This window comes from Vulpes lagopus, chromosome 7, assembly GCF_018345385.1.
Source record: "Vulpes lagopus strain Blue_001 chromosome 7, ASM1834538v1, whole genome shotgun sequence".
Lineage (NCBI taxonomy): Eukaryota > Metazoa > Chordata > Mammalia > Carnivora > Canidae > Vulpes > Vulpes lagopus.
In genome coordinates, this window is record NC_054830.1 from 17,793,459 (window position 1) to 17,813,198 (window position 19,740).

The following is a 19,740-nucleotide window of genomic DNA, read 5'->3' on the forward strand; positions in this document are numbered from 1 at the left end:
AGAGTCAGATGCTTCACCAACTAAGCCATCCAGGTGCCCCTCGTTTTTATATTTTTAGACATTAACCTAACTCAGGCAATAAATGTTACAGTCTTCAAGTCCTAAGGTACAGCACTGTGATTTAACCAAAAATAGTTATTTCTAGTAAAATTATTAATTCTTTTTGTGGAAAAACATTGTCTTTATTTTCCAAAACTTGGTTTTGAATTTTTTCCCTTTTCTTTTGAACTCCAGACTCACCTCTCTTTGCCTGTTCCCTCTGTTTCTACCCAATCTCTCTACTTCTTCCTGGTCTTGATCCCAAACCACTTCTTTCATCTTCTGTATAAAAGTCAATTTTTAAAAAAGATTCTATGTATTTATTCATGAGAGGCACACAGAGAGAGAAAGAGAGAGGCAGAGACACAAGCAGAGGGAGAAGCAGGCTCCATGCAAGCCCAATGTGGGACTTGATCCCAGGTCTCCAGGATCACACCCCGGCCCTAAGGCGGCGTTAAACCACTGAGCCACCAGGGCTGCCCCTAAAAGTCCATTTTTAAATGTTTATGTGGTTGTTGCCCCAGAGTCTGTGTGATCCCCTATGAAGCCTCAAGAACGATACTGAATGTCATGAGATGTGTAACACCTACTGAAAACGAAGACTGAAAGAGTAGCACAATCCCTGGTTCCAGGGAATTTGTTTTCCCACTGTCTTCCAGCAGATGTCACTGGTTGGCAACACGAAACTGTACAAAGTGACAAGAACCTATCCAGCACAATTTCTTCTTCCAAATTTTATTTTTATTTATTTTAAAGATTTTATTCATTCATGAGAGACATACAGAGAGAGAGAGAGGGACAGAGACACAGGCAGAGGGAGAAGCAGGCTCCATGCAGGGAGCCTGACGTGGGACTCGATCCTGGGTCTTCAGGATCAGGCCCTGGGCTGAAGGCGGCGCTAAACCGCTGAGCCACCCGGGCTGCCCTCTTCTTCCAAATTTTAATTGATGCTTCTGTCATCCAGAAATGTGGATAATCTTTTTAAAGATTTTATTTTTAAGTAATTTCTACACCTAATGTGCGGCTCAAACTCACAATCCTGAGATCAAGAGTTGCACACTCTATCAACTGAGCCAGCCAGGTGCTCCCAGAAATGTGAATCATTAAAGTGTGCTGGTGAGAGAAAACCCTTTCATATTTACAAAGAAGTGAGCACAGATCCTGGTCACATCCTGAGGCACTATGCTCTCCTGCTAGCTCCCGTGTAGAGTTGATTCAGCCTGTGTGTATTACTCAGCTTGGGCTGCCATAATAAATACCAGGCAGAATGGCTTAAAGAACAGAAATCTATTCTCTCACAGTTCTAGAGAATGGAAATTCAAGATCAAGGTACTGGCACGTTTTATTTCTCCTGGGGCCTCTTCCCTTGGCTCACGAGTGGCTGCCCTCTTGCTGTGTCCTCATATGGCCTTCTGTTTCTATGGTGCACTCCCTGGTGTCTCTTCTTCTTCTTATAAGGACACCAGTCCTATTGGATTAGGGCTCCACTCTTATAACCTCATTTAACCTTAATTGCCTCTTTTTTTTTTTTTTAAGGCCCTTTCTCCAAATACAGTCATATTGGGCGTCACATAGGAATTCACAAGGGACAAAATTCAGTATGTAACACTGGGTTTCTAAATTATTTTCAGTAATGTTTGGTAATATTTTACCTGAAGATAGCTATTGGTGGAAAAAATACTGAATACTGTGAAAGGCTATCTAGACAAAAATTAATATTTCAGTCTATTGTAAGCATGTAAGCCTTAAAAGACAGGGATGCCTCATGAAGGAAGAGCACCTATCATGCAGAGAGGAGTGACAACTACGGCACCAGATGCACAGCAGACTCTACTGACTGGTCACAGTCATCACCAGATCAGGTAATCCCTGCCTAAATATGGCATGATGCCAACATACAAATTTCTGATTAAAATGCTTTGAAGCTTCAATATACATTTAATAAATGAAAGGATTTTTCTGGGGATGAAGTTTTTTAATTAACAGAATCAGACTAACATTTCAAACTCAAAGCCAGTTAATACTACTTTAGGACTATTTCAAGAAAGCTGCCTTTAAAGAATTTACAAACTCTCTTCATTTGATGAATTTATCACATGACATAGAAGGACTGTTCTGTTAGAACTTAAACTTGGAAGGCACAGCTTTTCAGACAAGATCGGGCGCGTTCAGGATGGTATGTCCGTAGACAGGCAGAGCTTTTCAATTCTATTGCTTTTCAATGGAGACCCAGCATCAAAGAAGGGAAGAGCTCATCTCTGAAGCTACTACATGCACCAGGGTCTGAGCTTCAATCCACCCACCACTCACTCATTCACTATTTCCCTATATTCCAGATCCCTGGTCTGTTTCTTCAGTGGTGAGAAGCAATAACAATATGAAAATCATGTAAAAAGTGGGCAGTAGGAGGAGACATTTAAAACACAGGGCTGCAGGGCACATGGGTGGCTTGGTCAGTTAAACATCTGACTTTTGATTTTGGCTCAGGTCATGATCTCAGGGTCCTGAGTTCAAGCCCCATACTGGGCTCCACACTCATCAAGGAGTATGCTAGAGTCCCTCTCTCTCTGCCCATCCCCCCCAAATAAATAAATAAATCTTAAAAAAAATAAAACACAGGGCTGGGCTCACAGGAGATACTCAACAATTGCTAGCTCTCTTACACTGCTTTACATTCCAGATTATTATTCAGTCAGACACAGTGAGTTGTTGAAGTCTCCTGCAGTTTCTTTTTTTTTTTCTTTTTTAAGATTTTATTTATTCAGGAGAGACAGAGGGAGAGAGAGGCAGAGACACAGGCAGAGGAAGAAGCAGGCTACATGAAGGGAGCCCGATGTGGGACTTGATCCCGGGTCTCCAGGATCACGTCTTGAGCCAATGGCAGTGCTAAACCGCTGAGCCACCCGGGCTGACCTCTCCTGCAGTTTCTGACATAGCACATGTCCTCACATAGCTAGTCATTGCTGAAATTCTTGGATTACATAAGGAGCCCTATTCCCTACTTCTCTTTCCAATCTTATTTTATCTCCTTACTTATAGCCAGAGCAGCCAGATCCAGTTCATCTCCCTTTGAGTCTTAAGACATTCTTTCCCACAGAATGCATCCTTGGTACTAGTCAAACAGTAACCACGTCTTACAAATTCCAGTGCAATTTCTGCTTCCTCCCTCAAAGATGTGTCTCTTAATTTTTTCCTGCCCACAGTAATTTCTCCTTCTGATTTCTAACCCCCTCCTTTTGCTCCTTTCTTCTATTCATCCATTCATATTTACTGACATTGTTCTAAATGTTAACTATATGCATCAAGGAACAAAACACAAAACTTCTCTGCCTGATTGGAGCTTATACTCTAGCACAAGGACTAGATAATAAATAGGACAAATAAGAAGGAGAGAGTGAGAGAGACAGTAATGAGAAAATAAGTGAGGGAGATAGGGTGTGTGTGTGCGTGTGTGTGTGTGTGTGTGTGTGTGTGCTGTGTGTTGGGTCTTACTGAAGACCTAACTGAGAAGGTGTCTTGCAAATAAAGGTCTAAAGGATGTAAGCAATCTACAAAGATAGTTATGATGAGATACAGGAGCAAAAGTCTGATTAAATTGGACTCAAGGGAGAATAGAAGAGAAACTAGATACAACAAATATTGATTGCTCCTTCAAGGAATTTGCTATAAAGATATGGAGGGGAAAAAAGGGTGGTGGCTGGAGAGGGAAGAGTGTTTTTAAAAAGTTTTATTTTGGGATCCCTGGGTGGCGCAGCGGTTTGGCGCCTGCCTTTGGCCCAGGGCGCGATCCTGGAGACCCCGGATCGAATCCCACATCAGGCTCCCGGTGCATGGAGCCTGCTTCTTCCTCCGCCTGTGTCTCTGCCTCTCTCTCTCTCTCTCTGTGACTATCATAAATTAAAAAAAAAAAAAAAAGTTTTATTTTTATAAGAAGTGGAAATCAATACTGTGTTTCTCCACTAAGAAGAATAATCCAGGTGAAGGATAAAGATCATGAAAGATAGGGGCAGCCCGGGTGGCTCAGCGGTTTAGTGCTGACTTCAGCCCAGGGCCTGATCCTGGGGACCCGGGATCAAGTCCCACATTGGGCTCCCTGCATGGAGCCTGCTTCTCCCCCTTCCTGTGTCTCTGCTTCTCTCTGTGTGTGTCTCTCATGAATAAATAGATAAAATCTTAATAAAAAAAAAGATCATGCAGGATAAAGAGGAAGTAACTGCTAGGAGGATAAAGGGAAGAGGTCTAGTGTACAGGTGGACACTGGACTCACAGGCAGGTAAGGAAGAATAGATGTGGTGATGGGAGTCTATGGAAACTATCTTTCATAGCTTCTATTTCCTTAGTTAAGAACAAAATCATCTGCCAGGAATGAGGATTCAGGATGAGGTTCAGGTTTTGGAATAAAGAAGGTATGAAAGGCTTATCTGGGAGAACAGAAGAATGAAAGAAGTATGGAGACACAGTATGATTGCAGGCATCCAGAGCCTACTAGTATTGAATGATCATGTACTGAAAGTAAGATCAGTCAACAGGGCTGTGTATTTTCCTTCCATCAAATACTGCTGTGGGGCAGATGCAGAGTAAGTGGACAGGTGGGCTTAAATAGAATGTGGTTTAGCCAAGCAAGTAAAAAGGAAACAGTAAATTGAAGGTATGTGCCACAGAGTGGTTATAATCATTGACTGAAGAATAATTTAAGGTTAGTAAAAGACGAAGGGAGGAACAGTGGAAAGAAAGATCAAGTTGTCAGGGTTGGAGCAGGATAGCAAAAGAGCCCAGGTGACAGCAGGTGGTGGGAGACTGGGATCACTGAGTATGAAAAGTTGTAATGCCTGGGGTACCAGTGGCTCAGTCTGTTAAGCATCTGACTCTTGATTTCAGCCCAGGTCTTGATCTCATGGTAGTGAGATCCAGCCCAGCATCAGCTTAAGATTCTCTCTCTCTCTCTCTCTCTGCACTCCCCCTCTAAAAAAGAGTTCTAATGCTTGTCATTCCAGAGAATGACCAGAGGGGTGAGTGGCTGAAGTTGGGTGAAAGACAAGAGGTCGGGGATCCCTGGGTGGCGCAGCGGTTTGGCGCCTGCCTTTGGCCCAGGGCGCGATCCTGGAGACCCGGGATTGAATCCCACATCAGGCTCCCGGTGCATGGAGCCTGCTTCTCCCTCCGCCTGTGTCTCTGCCTCTCTCTCTCTCTCTGTGACTATCATAAATAAAAAAAAAAAAAAAAAAAAAAAAAAAAAAAAAAAAGACAAGAGGTCAATGAATGGAAGGGCAAGACACTGAGAAAATCATCTATATGGAAATAAGAAGAAAACAGCCTATGCATTATTAGAGAACTAAAACCAGGAGGGGAAGCGGCTGAGAGAATATAATAACGTGAAGTTTGAAGGTGAGGGTTGTAGGGAGGAGGGAGAGACAATGGTCTGGAAGCACTAAGGAGTATAGAAATATTTACCATTTACCCACCTCCTGTCTGTATTACAAGAAAGAAGGAAGAAAAGAATCACAATTTGAGAAGCCTGCAGGGCAAGCCAAGCTTCAGCTAGATCCAGAAGATGAAAGCTACATTCAGAGGTAACAGGCTGACAATTTAGGGGATTTATATGAAAACTGACCAAAAGGTCCAGAGGGTATAAGAAAGGGTCCTGAGAGATAAGAAGGGTAGAATTTAGGACTCCTGATACCTTTGGGTACATTATCACCTCGACTGTTCAAGCGACTCAACCTCTGCCTTGTCCTCAGTTTCTGCATCTGTACAGTGAGGATAATCATGGCATGTATCTCACTGTTAATGTGTTAATGTGAGGATTATGTTCAATGACACAAGGAAGGTATTTACATAGACCTTAAAATTGTGCACCTAACACATAGCCTGGATGAAAAGAACATTAGCTATTCCTACAGGCTATTTTCTCTCCTGCATAATCATTTTGGATTCTTTTTTTCTTTTTAAGATTTATTTATTTATTTATTCATGATAGACATAGACAGAGAGAGAGAGAGCAAGAGAGAGAGGGGGGGGGGGCAGAGACACAGGCAGAGAGAGAAGCAGGCTCCATGCAGGGAGCCCGACATGGGACTCGATCCCGGGACTCCAGGATCACGCCCTGGGCCAAAGGCAGGCGCTAAACCGCTGAGTCACCCAGGGATCCCCCTCATTTTGGATTCTTTTAAGAATCTTTTAACTTAGCATTTGAATAATATTGAGAAGTTTTATTTATTTTAAAAAAATTTTTTTTTTTTTTATTTATGATAGTCACACAGAGAGAGAGAGAGAGGCAGAGACACAGGCAGAGGGAGAAGCAGGCTCCATGCACTGGGAGCCCGATGTGGGATTCGATCCCGGGTCTCCAGGATCGCGCCCTGGGCCAAAGGCAGGCGCCAAACCGCTGCGCCACCCAGGGATCCCGAGAAGTTTTAAACCTTCAAGAAGATTGCAAAATCTGGGATGCCTGGGTGGCTCAGCAGTTGAACATTTGCCTTTGGCTTAGGGCATGATCCCAGAGTTCCCGAATCGAGTCCCACATCGGGCTTCCTGCATGGAGCCTGCTTCTCCCTCTGCCTATGTCTCTATGTCTCTGTCTCTCTCTCTCTCATGAATAAATAAATAAAATCTTAAAAAAAAAAAAAAAAGGATTGCAAAATCTAAGGAGGAGGGATTATTGTTTGAGTTCTCCACAGAGTTCAGGCCTGAACACTGACAGCTCAAGCAGCAATTCATGAACACCATTCAGGACCTCTGGATGAGAGATCACTGTACTCTCCATCTCCCAGATCTGTCCTACAGATGTCAAGAGACATTACTAATCATTTGGGGAAAAGAAAGTAGGGATGTCTGGGTAGCTCAGGGGTTGACTGCCTGCCTTCAGCTCAGGGTGTGATCCTGGGTCTGAGGATCGAGTCCCACATTGGGCTCACTGTGAAAAGCTTCTCCCTCTGCCTATGTCTCTGCCTCTCTCTGATGAATGAAAGAAAAGAAAAGAAAAGAAAAGAAAAGAAAAGAAAAGAAAAGAAAAGAAAAGAAAAGAAAAGAAGGCCAAGAATGAACAAAATGGAAGGTAATAGCTCATGGATCTCATACCAACCTTAATCCATACTTAATTTCTTCTCCATAATGTCTCACTACACATAAGAACATAGTTTTTTCAATCTCCTTTCAACAGACTTTGGTGTACAACCTTACTAAAGGCTTTCTGAAACACAAATGAGCAGATTTTCTCAAAGAGAAGGACAGAGGGATAGAAAAGGGATTCCTAGTCTCACTACATATTAGTTTACATGACAATTTAAAATCAAGGATTCCCAGAATGAGGGGATATCAAAGAATGATGTGATACATACACCTCACACACAGCAGGTTTGAAACACATTAACATCCCCACTATATAATCAAATAAACTCTGGATGTATCCAAAAGTCAAACATTTTAATTATAAGGAAACTTCCAGAAAATATATTTATTAGGTCTATAAAAGGGGGGGGGGGGAACCTTCTCAGCTTAAGAGCAATTATTTAGCTCTTTTTGTGCCTAGTGCAGCCATCGCTTGTGGTCCCAAGAAGCATCTGAAGCATGTAGCAGCTCCAAAGCACTGGATGCTGGATAAACTGACCAGTGTGTTTGCCCCTCGCCCATCTACTGGCCCCCATAAGTTGAGAGAATGTCTTCCTCTCATCATTTTCCTAAGGAACAGACTTAAGTATGCCCTAACAGGAGATGCAGTGAAGAAGATCTGTATGCAGCGTTTTATTAAGATTGATGGCAAGTCTGAACTGATATCACCTACCCTGCTGGTTTTATGGATGTCATCAGCATTGACAAGACTGGGGAGAATTTCCTCTAATCTATGACACCAAGGGTCGTTTTGCTGTTCATCGGATTACACCTGGGGAGGCCAAGTATAAGTTGCACGAAGTGAGAAAGATCTTTGTGGGAACAAAAGGAATCCCTCATCTGGTGACTCATGATGCTCGCACCATCCGCTATCCTGATCCCCTCATCAAGGTGAATGACACCATTCAGATTGATTTGGAGAGACTGGAAAGATTACTGATTTAATCAAGTTTGATACTGATAATCTGTGTATGGTGAATGGAGGCACCAACCTGGGAAGAATTGGTGTGATCACCAAAGGAGAGAGACACCCTGGTTCTTTTGATGTAGTTCACGTGAAAGATGCCAATGGCAACAGCTTCACCACCCAACTCTCCAACATTTTTGTTATTGGCAAAGGCAGCAAACCATGGATTTCTCTTCCCCGCACAAAGGGTATCTGCCTCACTATTGCTAAGGAAAGAGACAAGAGACTGGCAATCAAACAAAACAGTGTGTAAAATGGTCCCTAGGTGATGTGATTGAAAGTCTTTACACTTAAAGATTCTATAGCATGGGGAAAAAAAAAGAGGAATTATTTTTTAAAAATGAAGATATATATATATATTCTATATATATTCAATAAATACTTAGTGTTTGCTATGTGCCAGGCAGGCAGTGTTCATGGAATCAGTCACGTACTAAAATTTTTGAGTAAATAAAAAAACAGCAAAATTAAAACAAGTAGCATACCAAGCAGGAAAATTTTGCATTAAAAATTTCAAAAGGTTGGGCACCTGGGTGGCTCAATTAGTTAACCATCTGGCTCTTGGTTTCAGCTCAGGTCATGATCTCAGGGTGGTTGAGATCAAGCCCTGCATTTGGCTCCGCACTCAGTGCAGAGTCTCCTCAGCATTCTTTCCCTTCGCCCTTTCCCTCTGTCTCTCCCTCACTCATGTTTTCTCTCTCTCTAAAGAAATAAAATATTTTTTTTTAATTTCAAAAGTTCAAAAATCATGATAGAAATTTACTTAAACTTATAAAAAACTAATCTGGATCATAATAGATCAAAGAGAAAAATATCACCAAACTAGTACTGTATAAAAAAATAAAAATTGATTTCTCATATTTGGAAAACATTCATTTTTGTTAATAATCAAAGGAGTGCCAAATAGAACAATCTGAAGTACTATTTTATTTTATTTTTTTTAAGATTTTATTTATTCATGAGAGACACAGAGAGAGAGGCAGAGACACAGGCAGAGGGAGAAGCAGGCTCCACGCGGGGAGCCAGACTTGGGACTTGATCCCAGGTCTCCAGGATCATGCCCTGGACTGAAGGTGGCGCCAAACCGCTGAGTCCACCGGGGCTGCCCTAAAGTACTATTTTATATCTAAATTAAAGTAGGAAATACAAATCAAAACCACAATGAGATACCACCTCACACCAGTGAGAATGGGGAAAATTAGCAAGGCAGGAAACCACAAATGTTGGAGAGGATGTGGAAAAAAGGGAATCCTCTTGCACTGTTGGTGGGAATGTGAACTGGTGCAGCCACTCTGGAAAACTGTGTGGAGGTTCCTCAAAGAGTTAAAAATAGATCTGCCCTACGACCCAGCAAATTGCACTGCTGGGGATTTACCCCAAAGATACAGATGCAATGAAACGCTGGGACACCTGTACCCCGATGTTTATAGCAGCAATGTCCACAATAGTCAAACTGTGGAAGGAGCCTCGGTGTCCATCGAAAGATGAATGGATAAAGATGTGGTTTATGTATACAATGGAATATTACTCAGCCATTAGAAATGACAAATACCCACCATTTGCTTCGAAGTGGATGGAACTGGAGGGTATTATGCTGAGTGAAATAAGTCAATCGGAGAAGGACAAACATTATATGGTCTCATTCATTTGGGGAATATAAATAATAGTGAAAGGGAATAGAGGGGAAGGGAGAAGAAATGGGTAAGAAATATCTGAAAGGGAGACAGAACATGGAAGACTCCTAACTCTGGGAAACGAACTAGGGGTGGTGGAAGGGGAGGAGGGTGGGGGGTGTGGGTGACTGGTTGGCAGGCACTGAGGGGGGCACTTGACGGGATGAGCACTGGGTGTTATTCTGTATGTTGGCAAATTGAACACCAGTAAAAAATAAATTTATTATTAAAAAAATAAAGTAGTAGGCACCATCTATGTTAGTGAGATGGTGGTGAAAGAGAAGCCTTTGTAGGGTGTCTTTCTCTTTGCATGCAGCCTATTATGTAGACTGCCTCTAGAAAGCAATACACAGAAAAAACCCAGGCAATGATCAGTTTCTGACCAGAGAATGCTACCCAACACTATAATTGAGGAAATAATTTTAGTGGCTCAACAGTGTATGCAAGAAATGAATACAGCAAATTTAGAATACCAGAAATAATATGTATTTTTAAAAACAGACATTTTTCAAAGAAGACATTTAGATGGCTAACAGACACATGAAAAGGTGCTCAACATTACTTATCACCAAGGAAATGCAAATCAAAACTATAATGAGATACCACCTCATACCTGTCAGAATGGCTAAAATCAACAACATAAGAAACAACAGGTGTTGGCAAGGATGTGGAGAAAGGGGAAACCTTTTGCACTGTTAGTGGGAATGCAAACTGGTACAACATTCTGGAAAACACTATGGAGGTTTCTCAAAAAGCTAAAAATAGAATGACCCTATCATCCAGCAATCACACTACTAGGTATTTACCCAAAGAATACAAGAGTACTAATACAAAAGGAGATGTACACTCTAATATTTATAACAGTATTATCTACAATAGCCAAATCATGGAAATAGCCCAAGTGTCCATCGACTGATGAATAAAGAAATGTGTGAGTGTGTGAGCACAGGTGCATGTATAAAATGGAATATTACTCAGCCATAAAAAGAATGAAATCTTAACAGTTGCAATGACATGCATGGAGCTAGAAGAGTATAATGCTAAGCAAAATAAGTCAGTCAGAGAAAGACAAATACCACACGATTTCACTCATATGTGGAATTTAAGAAACAAAACAAACGAACAAAGTGGGGAAAAAGGGAGAGAGAGGCAAACCAACAAACAGACTCTTAATTATAGAGAACATAGTGATGATTACTGAAGGGGAGGTGGGGGGGATGGGCTAAATAGGTGACAAGGATTAAGGAGTACACTTGCTGTGATGAGCACGGCATAGTGTATGGAAGCACTGAAGGAAAAAAAGTAGTTTTTAGAAGTCATACATATGAACATGGAAAAATATTAATGGCATAAATGAGACAAATATGTACATGTAGTCTCAGAAATCAAAATGAAACAGAATGAAGGAATTACAGATAATTTTTATAATGTTCTATATATAATGCTAAATCACCTTTTTATTTAAAAAGGTCAGTTTATTTTTATTTAAAATAATCCCATCTTAGAACAGCATTTTAGCAATATGCTATGAAAGAGAATACATACCTGATACTCGCCGATCAAATCTGCTAGGAATTGGAACTGCAAAACAAAGAAGGAACATTTAGTTTGTCATCATGTCACATGACCTAATTTTTAACAATAGAACTAAAAGCACCTTATTACCAAATGTTAGGTCAATTCATACTCTTCTGTAATCAACCACAGGTTGAACCACTGTTGAACATGATCACAAAAGGCAATAAAGGAAGAACTTACGTCTTTGAAAACAAGCTCTTTATAACTTCAATGTACTCAGGGTGGCAATTCCATTTCTGTTTACATCCATGTTCCATCTAACTTGTGTCATATCAAATGAATAAGAACTCTAAATTTATTGGTACTGTTATGATATTAAATAATTTTCTTCTTTAATATTCTTAAAAAATAATCCCAAGATCTGCTGGACAACATCTAAATTTCATTTTAAAATAACTGAATGGGCAGCCCGGGTGGCTCAGTAGTTTAGCGCTGCCTTCAGCCCAGGGTGTGATCCTGGAGAGCTGGGATCAAGTCCCATGTCAGGGTCCCTACATGGAACCTGCTTCTCCCTCTGCCTGTGTCTCTGCCTCTCTCTCTCTCTCTGTCTCTCATGAATAAATAAAATCTTAAAAAAAATAACTAAGTATTACACTAAAATGAAAAAGAAATTAACCATTAAGTTATATTCTTCCTCAATATGCCCACAGTTATTGGTATCTGATATTAATCAGAAAAATGTACCACTTGTTTTAGGTTAAAAAAACCACATAAGTTTTATCTTTGCTAATCTCTTCTACTTTTCACCTGTCATTTGTTATGTTTAATGTTATCTAAATTCTCACTACAACTATGTCATTTGAATACAATGTTTTTTTAAAAGATATTATTTATTTATTTTTTATTTTACTTATTTTTTAAGTAAACTCCACCCAATGTGGGTTTCAAGCTCATGACCCCAAGATCAAGAGTCACATGCTCCACTGACTGAACCAACGAGACACTCCAAGGTTGTTTTTGTTAACCTTCAGAGCTTGATTTGATTATTTTTATTTAAAAACATAATGTAAAACATGCCTTCTCACCTTCTATAAAAAGAAACTTGATTAGTGAAAAACAAATTGAAGATGGCCCAGAGAGCCAAATTCAACTAATGTGAGGCCTCTGAAACAAAAATAGACCCAGGAAGGAGACAAATGCTCATTCACCATAAGAGGACTAGAATTATCTTTTTGGATAGTATGGGGTAAAATGTTAGGAACAAATAGGCAAGAATACAAAAGAAAAACCCCAGCCATTATTGATAGGAAGTACCTACAACAGTCCCTCTTACTACTTCCTCAATAAAACTGTGGATCTGTCAAAATTAATCTACCCACCAGCAAACAAAGATGATAAATTCAGTTCAACAGATATAGATAGGGTACCTAGTGCATGGTATGCACTGTAGTAGACAATTTGTTATACACCAGTAAATAAAACAAAGACTCCTAGTTTCATGAAGTTTGCATTCTAGCTTGAGGGGTGTGCGGAGGGTTTCCTCTGATCACTTAAAACACATGTTCCTGTCACTCAGGCAGACAGATGAAATGTGTACCAAATTAAACCCACAACAGAGGCCTCATGGGATTTCCATAATTAAAATCCCACTAAACATTAGTATACAACCTAAAATTATAAAACATACAATGAAACAATTTAGCATGGGTACAATCAGAGGATATTTCAAACAAAGGGTTAGATACCAAGATTATAGAACTATTATAAAATGAGAACAGAATTTTTTTTAAAGATTTTATTTATTTATTCATAAGAGACACAGAGAGAGGCAGAGACATAGGCAGAGGGAGAAGCAGGCTCCCCACGGAGAGCCCAATGTGGGACTCTGGGATCACGCCCTGAGCCAAAGGCAGACACTCAACTGCTGAGCCACCCAGGCATCAGAAGAATAGAATGCTTAAAACAAAGACATAAAAAACAGAAATCTAAAGTATAAATAAAGGAATAAGATACAACCAAAGCAAAATAAAACAGGGAAACTTGAAAAAAATTTGGAACTTCTAGGAAAAGAGTAACACATTGAAATTTTAAAAACTATGATGCAAAGCACCCTGTCTGGGTACATAAAATCTAAAAGTGCTTGAAAAATCACTATAAAACATCACTACCAACAATTTACTACAATAATAATGATTTAAATGTATAGACGCAAATCAAAAGGAAAATGAGAAAATAGCTTGAGATGAATGAAAACAAAAACACAATATGCCAAAACTTATGGGATGTACTGAAAGTAGTGCTAAGAGGGACATTTACAGCTTACAAATGCCTATGTTTAAAAAGAAGAAAAGCCTCAAATTAATAAGTTAATTACACACCTTAAGGAAGTAGGGGAAAAAGGGCAAACTAAATCCTGAAGCAGCAAAAATAAAGAAATTCAGAGGGGAGAGAAAGTACAAAATAGAGCACTGAAAAAAAAGATCAGTGAAACTAAAAGTTGATTCCTTGAAAAGATCAACAAAATCAGTAAACTGTTACCTAGACTAAAAAAAAAAGATCAGTGAAACTAAAAGTTGATTCTTTGGAAAGATCAACAAAATCAGTAAACTGTTACCTAGACTAAGAAAAAAAGACTAAAAAAAAGACTAAAAAAAAAATTCTTTTTTTTTTTTTTTTAAAGATTTTATTTATTTATTCATGAGAGACACACAGAGAGAGAGAGAGAGAGGCAGAGAGAGAAGCAGTCTCCATGCAGGGAGCCCGATGCGGGACTCGATCCTGGGTCTCCTGGACCAGGCCATGGGCCAAAAGCAGCACTAAACCGCTGAGCCACCCAGGCTGCCCAGAAAAAAGAAAATTCAAATTACTAAAATTAAAGTAGGCACATTACAATGGAATACACAGAAATAAAACAGATTATAAGAGAATATTATTAAAAACAGTATTCCAACAAGTTGGATAACCTAGATGAAACATGAAAATATTCATTATGAATATAGACACAAAAATCCTCCAAAAAATACTAGTACACAAAACCTAGCAATATACTTATTGTAAAGATTTTATTTTTTAAAAAGATTTTATTTATTTATTTATGACAGAGAGAGACAGAGAGAGAGAGAGAGGGAGAGACATAGGCAGAGGGGAGAAGCAGGCTCCATGCAAGAGCCCAACGCAGGACTTGATCCTGGGACTCCGGGATCATGCTCTGAGTGGAAGGCAGATGCTCAACTGCTCAGCCACCCAGGCATCCCTAAAGATTTTATTTTTACTTATTTGAGAGAGAGCAAGAGCATGAGCATGATGCAGGGAAGGGCAGAGGGAGAGGGATAAGCAGACTCCCACTGAGCAGGGAGCCCGATGCAGAACTCAATCCCAGGACCCTGAGATTATGACCTAAGCTGAAGGCAGATGCTTAAATGACTGAACCACCCAGATGCCCCCAAACCCGGCAACATATTAAAGTGATTATACACCATGACCAAGTGGGATTTATCCCAGGAATCCCAGGGTGGTTCAAAATAAGAGTATCAAGCAATATACACCACATTAATAGAACAAAGTTGGGGGGGACTACATCATCATCTCACTGATGCACAAAAAGCATTTGACAACACATTCTTTCATGATAAAATGGGAATTATAAGGGAATTTTGTCAGCATGAAAAAGGCACATATGAAAAACCCACAGCTAACACCAACTCAATGGTAAAAGATTGTAAGCTTTCTCCTTAAGATCAGAAACAAGGCAAAATGTCTGTTTTGCCGCTTCTACTGAATATATTACTGAAAATTTTGGCAGAACAATTAGGAAAGAAAAAAATAAATAAAAGTAATCCGGGGTGCCTGGGTGGCTCAGTTGGTTAAATGTCTCCCTTCAGTTCAGGTCAACTCAGGGTCCTGGAATAGGGGCCTTTATGGGTCTCTCTGCTCAGTCTGCTTCTCCTTCTCCCTCTGCCCCTCTCCCCAGCTTATGCTCTCTCCTGCTCTCTCTCTCTCTCAAACAAATAAATAAAATCTTAAAAAAAAAAAGATTAAAAAACAAGAATATATAATAAAGGTTGGTAAGGATATGAAGGAATGGAATCCTTTTGCACTGTTGGTCAAAATATAAAATCATGCAGCTGCTGTGTAAAATAGTATGGCAGCTCCTCAAAAGATTAAAAATGAATTATCAAAAAAAATAAAAAATAAAAAAAAATAAAAATGAATTATCATATCCAGCAATTCCACTTCTAGGTATATGTCCCAAAAGAACTGAAAGCAGGATCTCAAAGAGATATTACAGTATACCCACATATATAGCCAAAAGGTAGAAGAACCCAAGTACCCACTAATAAAAAAAACATGGTATACATACAGTGGGATATTATTCAGTTTTTAAAATGAAGGAAATTGTGAAACTTGTTACAAGTTTAGATGAATGAATTGAAAACATTATGCTAAATGAGGTCAGCTACATAAGTGATTCCACTTATATTAGGTACCTAGAATAGTCAAATTCATAGAAATAGAGAGCAAAACAGTGGTTGCTAGGGGTTGGGGGAAGGGAGGAGGAGATATTGTTTAATGGGTACAGAGTTTCAGTTTTGCAATATGCAAAGATGTCCAGAGATAGGCAGTGGTGATTGTTATGAATGTACTCAATGGCAATAAACTACAACTTTAAAATGGTAAATTTTATGTTATGTGTATCTATCTACAATTAAGAAAAATTAAATATATGTAAAGCAGAAATTGACACTACAATGTATGTGTGCATGTGCATGTGTATATAAACAGGAAGAGAGAGAAAAGAAGTGAAGCATGGCAAAATATTAACTGGAGTTTACTGGTTCTTCCAACTTTTCAACAGAGTTGACATTTTTCTAATGAATATATTTATTTATTTATTTATTTATTTATTTAATTTATTTGAGAGAGAAAGAGAGAGAGAGAGACAAAGAGAAAGCACACTTGTGCGTGAGCAGGGAGAGGGACAGAGGGGGAATGGGAGCCTGACATGCAGCCCTATCTCAGGACCCTGAGATCATGACCTGAACCAAAATCAAGATTTGGAGGCTTAACTAACTGAGCCACTCAGGCACCCCTATTTATTTACTTTTTCAGTAGGCTCCATACCCAGCACAGGGCGGGGTGGGGTGGGGCCTGAACTTACGACCCTGAGATCAAGACCTGAGCTGAGATGAGATAAAGAACTGGACAATCAAAGGCGCTTCTCTAGTGAATATTTTAAAAATCAATCTAAATGTAGGGCCTCAAGTTAAACATGATAAACTTTCATTTTTAAAAAAGATTTTACTTATTTGAGAGAGAGCACACAAGCAGGGGGAGGGGCAGAATGAGAGGGAGAGATACAAGCAGACTCTCTGCTGAGCAAGGAGCCCCACAAAGGGCTGAATCATAGGATCCTGAGATCGTGACCTGAGCTGGAGTTAGATGCTTAACCAACTGAGACACCCAGGTGCCCCAAACTTTCATTTTTTGTTAATTTCATTTTTAGGGCACCTGGGTGGCTCAGCCGGTTAAGCGTCTGCCTTAGGCTCAGGTCATGATCCCAGGGTCCTGGGATGGAGCCCCACATTGGGCTCCCTGCTCAGCAGAGGATCTGCTTCTACCTTGTCTTCTGCCCCTCCTCCATGTTTGTGTTCTCCCTCTTTCTCTCAAATAAATAAATAAAATCTTTAAAAAAACAAATTTCAGGACGCCTGGGTGGCTCAGGGGTTGAGCATCTGCCTTTGGCCCAGGGCATGATCCTGAAGTCCTGGGATCGAGTCCCGCGTCGGGCTCCCTGCATGGAGTCTGCTTCTCCCTCTGCCTCTCTGTGTTTCTCATTAATAAATAAATAAAAATCTTTAAAAAATAAAACAAACAAATTTCATTTTTATTGTTGTCAAATCATATTTTTATATAACCAATTCAAAGTAAACTACATGCATCCATAGTCTTTTTTCCCCAATTTTTTAATTTCTGTGATTTCATTAAAGTATATGTATATTTACATGCTCAATTCACATAAAACTTATGTTGTATAGTTTATTTGTACATGTATTTTTTTAGCTCTTAAAATTTTTTTTTACATCTTTTTTTTTTTTTTTAATTTTTATTTATTTACGATAGTCACAGTGAGATAGAGAGAGAGGCAGAGACACAGGCAGAGGGAGAAGCAGGCTCCATGCACCGGGAGCCCGACGTGGGATTCGATCCCGGGTCTCCAGGATCGCGCCCTGGGCCAAAGGCAGGCGCCAAACCGCTGCGCCACCCAGGGATCCCACTCTTAAAATTTTTTAAAGATTTTATTTGTTTATTTGATAGAGATAGAGCGGGGGGTGGTGGGGGACAGGCAGAGTGAGAGGGAAAGAGTCTTAAGCAGACTCCACACTGAGCCTGACATGGGGCTTGATCCCAGGACCCTGAAAACATGACCTGAATTGAAATCAAGAGTCAGCAGCACCTGGGTTAGTCAGTGACTCAGGTCACGATCCCATGATCCCCAGGGTCCTGGGTTCAAGTCCCACATCAGGCTCCCCACAAGGACCCTGCTTCTCCCTCTGCCTATGTCTTTGCCTCTCTGTTTCTCTCATAAATCAATCAGTCAATCAATCAATCAATCAATCAAGAGTTGGAGGCTTAAATGACTGCACCACTCAGGCACCCCTATATGTGTATTTTTAAAATTTGTTTAGGTTGGGGGCCTGGGTGGTGTAGTTGGTTAAACATCTGACTCTTGATTTCAGCTCAAGTCATGATCCTGGGGTCGAGCCTTGTGTTGGCTCCCTGCTCAGCCGGGAGTCTGCTTGTCTCCCTCTCCCTCCACCCTTCCCCCTGCTCTCTTTCTCTCTTAAATAAGCAAATATTTAAATTAGTTTTTTTAAAAAAGGAATTCCAGGGGCACCTGGGTGGCTCAGTGGGTTGAGTGTCTGCCTTCAGCTCAGGTCATGATCTCAGGGTCCTGAGATTAAGCCCCACGTTGGGCTACCTGCTCAGCAGGAAGTCTGTTTCTCCCTCTCCCCCTCTGCTTGTGCTCTCTCTCTCTCAAATAAATAAATAAAATCTTAAAAAAAGTATTCAATTCAATCAATGGCTTTTAGTATATTCACAGAATTATGCCTCTATCACTACAATCAATTTTAGAGTATTTTCACCACTTGAAATAGAAATCTCAAACCCATCAGCATTCACTCCCCATTTTCCCTAATGCCTTTAGCCCTAGACAACCTCTAATTTATTTTCTGTTTCCATAGATTTGCCTATTCTGGACATTTCAAATAAACAGAATGCAATATGTAGCATGTATCAGTACTTCATTTTTTTGTTGACAAAAAAATATTCCATTGCATGGATATACACAGTTTGTTTATTCATTCATCAGGTGACAGACATTTGGTTTTCTTTTCACTTTGGGGCTATTAGGAATAATAGCTGCTATGAATGTTTTATGTGGATATTTGTTTTCATTTTTCTTAGGTATATATGTAACAGTAGAACTGCTGGGTCATATGGTAACTCTATGTTTAACCTTTTGAGAAACTGCCAGACTGCTTTCCAAAGCTGCTGCACCATTTTACATTCCCATCAGTAGTTCATGAGGGTTCCAATTTTTCCACACCCTAACCAACACTTGTTATTATATCTTCTTTTTAAGATTTTATTTATTTTTGAAAGAGAGAGAGCGTGCACACGAGCAGGGAGAGGACAAGCAGACTCTGTGCTGAGCCAGGGCCCAACATGAGGCTTGATCCCACAAACCTCAGATCATGACCTGAGCTGAAACCCAGAGCTGGACACTTAACTGACTAAGCCACGGAGGCACCTGATTAGACTAACAAGGGGGAGCTTATCACAACCTTTATTTGATTCCTTTTTTTTTTTTTAAGATTTTATTTATTTATTCATGAGAGACACAGAGAGATGCAGAGAGAGAGGCAGAGACACAGGCAGAGGGAGAAGCAGGCTCCATGCAGGGAGCCTGATGTGGGACTTGATCTAGGCCTCCAGGATCATGCCCTAGGCTGAAGGCAGCGCTAAACCGCTGAGTCACCCGGGCTGCCCATGGCTTTGATTTGATTCCTTTTTTTTTTTTTTAAAGATTTTATTTATTTATTCATAGGCACAGAGAGAGAGGGGCAGAGACACAGGCAGAGGGAGAAGCAGGCTCCATGCAGGGAGCCCGACGTGGGACTCGATCCTGAGTCTCCAGAATCACACCCCAGGCTGCAGGCGGCGCCAAACTGCTGGGCCACCGGGGCTGCCCTTTGATTTGATTCCTAATGACTAATGTAAATTGTTTTATTACTACCAAAAATCCTTATTTTTCAAGAGCTATCACTATCATCTTTAAAAAATCATCTCTGCCTGAGTCCTGATGTTGAAAACAATTCTCAAGTCCACAATCAGTAAAAACCAGTCTGGACTTCACAATCATTGTTCTCTTGC

General features: G+C 40.2%; 1 protein-coding gene and 1 pseudogene across 1 annotated transcript in view; one reads left to right on the forward strand and one right to left on the reverse strand.

Moving 5' to 3' along the window:
• Positions 1-19,740, reverse strand: part of PRKAR2A (protein kinase cAMP-dependent type II regulatory subunit alpha) — a 106,605-nt gene that overhangs the window by 40,890 nt on the left and 45,975 nt on the right. The window contains exon 2 of the mRNA XM_041761620.1: positions 11,332-11,367. Within this exon, the coding sequence (XP_041617554.1) occupies positions 11,332-11,367 (36 nt within the window). The remainder of the gene's footprint in view (positions 1-11,331; positions 11,368-19,740) is intronic.
• LOC121494511 lies at positions 1,825-8,961 on the forward strand (annotated as a pseudogene).